Source organism: Calidris pugnax, unplaced genomic scaffold, assembly GCF_001431845.1.
Source record: "Calidris pugnax isolate Ruff unplaced genomic scaffold, ASM143184v1 scaffold324, whole genome shotgun sequence".
NCBI classification, from domain to species: domain Eukaryota; kingdom Metazoa; phylum Chordata; class Aves; order Charadriiformes; family Scolopacidae; genus Calidris; species Calidris pugnax.
The window spans coordinates 136275-140760 of record NW_015091153.1 but is presented as its reverse complement, the minus strand read 5'-3'; the positions used below and the strand labels follow the sequence as shown (position 1 = coordinate 140760).

Sequence of the window (4486 nt, the reverse complement as noted above, 5' to 3'; positions counted from 1 at the left end):
ACACCAACCACAAGGGAGAAAAGTGAGAAGAAATCCAAGACACAGAGAGGCAGCTGTCTCCAAACAGTCCATCGAGGAGGCTCTGAAGTCAGCAGCAGACCCCCACCGCCCGGGGGAACCCCCCCCCCCCCCCCCCCCCCAAGAGCTTCAAGATCCCTGATCCGGCCTAAAAATAACAGCAGCACACCTTGTTCCCCTTCATTTCACCAGCAGCAAAGTCCGTGGGGAGGCTATTTTTAGTCTCCTTAGGTTAAGTTTTGTTAATGCAGTAACAGTTTGCTAACAAGGTGGTTTACAAGTTAACTCCCGCGGAGAGGGGGGACATCCCTGGGACCCGGCACATCCCTGGGATCTGGAACATCCCTGGGACCCTGGAACATCCCTGGGACCCAACACATCCCTGGGACCCAACACATCCCTGGGACCTGGCACATCCCATCCCTGGAACCCTGACATATCCCTGGGATCTGGAACATCCCTGGGACTCTGGAACATCCCTGGGATCTGGAACATCCCTGGGACCCTGGAACATCCTTGGGACCCGGAACATCCCTGAGACCTCACACATCCCACCCCTGGAACCCTGACATATCCCTGGGATCTGGAAAATCCCTGAGACCCAGCACATTCCTGAGACACAGAACATCCCTGGGACCCAGCACATCCTTAGGACCTGGCATATCCCTGGGATCTTGGCACATCCTTGGGACCCAGCACATCCCTGGGACCTGGCTCATCTTTGGGACCTGGAACATCCCTCCCGGTACATCCCTGGGACCCCAGTACATCTCTGGGATCTGGAACATCCCTGGGACCCAGAACATCCCTGGGATCCTGGTACATCCCTGGGACCCCAGTACATCTCTGGGATCTGGAACATCCCTGGGACCCAGAACATCCCTGGGATCCTGGTACATCCCTGGTACCTGGCTCATCCCTGGGACCTAGAACTTCCCTGGGACCCGGCACATCCCGAAGACCCAGCATATCCCTGGGACTTTGGCACATCCCTGGGACCCGGAATATCCCTGGGATCTGGAACATCCCTGGGACCCAACACATCCCTGGGACTCAGCACAATCCTTGGACCTGATTCATCCCTGGGACCTAGAACATCCCTGAGACCTGGAACATCCCTATGACCCGGCACATCCTGGGACCCCAGCACATCCCTGAGACCTGGAACATCCCCTGAACCCAGCACATCCCTGAGACTTGACCCCGTCTGGGGTGCAAACACCCCCATTCATCGCTGCCGCTGAATTTTCCGGCCCTTCCCGGGTAATTAACCAGTACAAATCAACACGTTTCCCTCGTTAGCAATGGCTACGTTAAATGGACCGCGATGACGGGCTGCCATGGGCTCACACATCCTTGTATCCACCAAAAACATGGCTACACACGGTGGATTTCTCCCTTTTCATGGGAGATGGACACTGGTTTGAAAGAATAAGATCCAAGGATCTTTTCCTCCTTGGGGATCTACTCCATCTTTGGGAACAACTGGAAAATTAGGCTTTTTTTTTTTTTTTTTCTTCAGCCCCCTGCAAACACCTGCAGGTTCTGCTTTTCTGGTGGCCCCCGTGACATGGGAGGCTGCTTGCTCCCCGCTCGCCACGTAAGGCAACCAGGGGCCGCTTCCCTTTGCCAAATTTTTCAGGTCCATCAATCACAATGTCCTTGTCTGCGATGTTCCCCCGTTCAGCAGAAGGCTGTTATTTTGGTTTGAACCCTCGGCGGGCACCAGCCAGCCTTTCCCCTGGAAAACCTGGGATGTGGAAAGCGTGGGGACGGAGGGGGAAGCGTGACAGCCAGATTATTTTTTTTTATATATATTTTTTTTATTTTTAAAAGCCGCTTATCTATAAATATAGGAGAAGAAAAATAAATATTTGGATGGCACTGGGGTGTTTGGATTGGGTTAAAAACGACTTTGCCTCCCTCTGCTATTTACTCAGGTCTCAGCTGCGCACGTGGCCGGCTGGATGGACCCCGGGGATGGGGAGAGGGGTGAGAATTAGGGATCCCCTCCCCCAAAATATATGCGTGGTAGAGAAATGACAGCAAAAGGGAATGAGTGACCCCACGGGGGAAGCTCCTTCCACTCTCCCTGCTTGGGTACGGGGGGGATGGTGTTTTTGCCGGGGCAGGATGGGAGGAAATTCATTTAACACCCCCAGGAGTTAATGAGAAACAGCCCCGGATGCTCTCCTGAAGCTGGTGCCACCCCCCCTTTCCCCCTCCAAAAACCAGTAAAACCACTCGGTTCCGGTAAAAAAAAACAACTCCCCGCCTCGCCAAGCACCGCAGGAACAATCATTAAACGAGCTCCTCGCAATCATTACCCACCACCTCCCCTGTCCCCCCTGCCCTTGGCGTCCCCTTCGGGGCAGGGAGGGCTCCGGGGGGGGTTTGAGGTTCACCCTCATGGAGAAGGACAAAGGGACATCCCACCCCCCCGGCAGTACTCACACTCCTTCATCATGCCGATGTCCACGCAGCGCTTCAGCCGACAGGCCTGGCAGTGCCGCCGGTTGTCCTTGGTGATCTTGCAGTCACCATTGAAGGGGCAGGTGAACATGGCTTTCCTCTTCATGCTTCTCCTAGGGAAAGGGAAAAAAAACATTTTGGGGGTCAAATCAACCCCGTTTTGGCCACGCAAAAGGGTTCTCCAAGCACGGAGAGGAGGTGGAAGCACAAATCAAGGTCTCCAGAGGGCAAACTGGTGGATGGAGAACCCTAAGAGGGTGCTGGAAACATCTCAGGTGGTTGTTCAAGGAGGCCACGTTGGAGAAGCCGTACCTGGTTGGGGGAATTTACCATCTTCCAGGTTTGGGCGTTGTTGGACGGCACAGAAAAGCATAACTTCTTACAAGGAGACAGCCCAGGGGGGTTCAACCACAGGTTAACCCCCTTTCTGGCTTTCAAAGGGGTGTTTTGAATCACAGAATCCCAGAATGATATGGGGTTGAAAGGGACCTCTGGAGATTATCTCCTCCAACCCCCCCTGGCCAGAGCAGGTCCCACCCAGAGCAGGTTGGATTCATCCAGGGGGGGTTTGAATGTCTCCAGAGAAGGAGACCCCACCACCTCTCTGGGCAGCCTCTTCCAGGGCTCTGCCACCCTCAAACTCAAGAGTTCTTCTGTTCCAGTTTGTGCCCGTTTCCTCTTGTCCTGTCACTGGGCACCACTGGAAAGACCGGCCCCATCCTCCTGACCCCCACCCTTGATGAGATCGCCCCTCAGCCTTCTCTTCTCCAGACCAAAAAGTCCTAAGTCCCTCAGCTTCATTCATCCTGGAGAAAAGGGGGCTGAGACCTTCTCACTCTCTCCAACTCCCTGAAAGGAGAATGGAACCAGGGGGGGTCGGTCTCATTTTCCAAGAAACAAGAGGAAACGGCCTCAACGTTGCGCCAGGGGAGGTTCAGATTGGATATTGGGGAAAATTTTTACGCGGAAAGGGTTATCAAGCCTTGGAATGGGCTGCCCAGGGAGGTGGTGGAGTCACCATCCCTGGAGGGATTCAACAGTTGGGTTGACGTGGTGCTTAGAAACATGACGTGATGGTTTTGGTCAGCGTTGGGTTGATGGTTGGACTCGATGATCCAACCCAGACAATTCCATGATTCTATGCACGAAATCAGGGCTGAGATGCTCCATCAAGGGCAGTTTCTTCTCTACTTTTGGGAAATACCATGTTTTTTCCTTTTTTGGGGAAAAAAAAGTTACCAGTGACTCTGCCATCAGTGAGCGAAGCTTCTCGCCGGATTTACAACCCTTTCTAAAGGCGTCGCTCGCTTTAAATGAAGAGTTAAAACCAAGCCCTGGGGACTTTCTGGGCTGGAAAATCCAAATGAAGGTGTTTGGAGAAAAAAGGAGTGGAGAAAAGAGGGAATTGGGGTATAACAGTGAGAAATCAGCTGCTGAGTTAACGCTGGATTTGAGAAAAAGCCTCCTGCTAGGATTAAAAAAAAATAAAAAAATTGCTTTTCTAGGAATAAAATGAGCCAAGTGGGGGGTGCTCCACGCGATGTGCCCCCCCCCACTCCTCCCCAGCCCAGCACTGGCCCCCAGCCTGCGCTTTTAGGGTATAAATATAAAATCTGTACCCGGGCTGAGGAGCCGAGCGGCACATAGCATGCAATTAGAGGCTATTTTAGAAAGGGAGATGTAAACACGGAGGCTTTACTCTCCCTTCACCTCCCCGATGAATAAATGCATTGAGGAAAATTAATAAGGGGGGGGGGAAAGGTAGAGGAGGGGGGGAGAGCCCTCCGTAACCTGTCTTAACACAGAGAAATTCCCGTTTCCCCCCAAAAATGGCTCAATTTATGGCTTTTCTTGGGGTTTCCTCCCTTCCACCAGGACATTGATGCTCCCAGGAATGGGGATAAACGTTGAGCTCTGGGGAAAATCAGGATTTGCAACCGGATGCCCCCAAATCTCCCAGTTTTAGCGCTGGGATCTGGCTTTGAGCCGGGGGGGG

General features: G+C 53.2%; 1 protein-coding gene across 1 annotated transcript in view; it reads right to left on the bottom strand.

Annotated features, from left to right (window-relative positions):
- Window positions 1-4486, bottom strand: part of VDR (vitamin D (1,25- dihydroxyvitamin D3) receptor) — a 60842-nt gene that overhangs the window by 21847 nt on the left and 34509 nt on the right. Inside the window, exon 4 of the mRNA XM_014959298.1 lies at window positions 2473-2603. Within this exon, the coding sequence (XP_014814784.1) occupies window positions 2473-2603 (131 nt within the window). The remainder of the gene's footprint in view (window positions 1-2472; window positions 2604-4486) is intronic.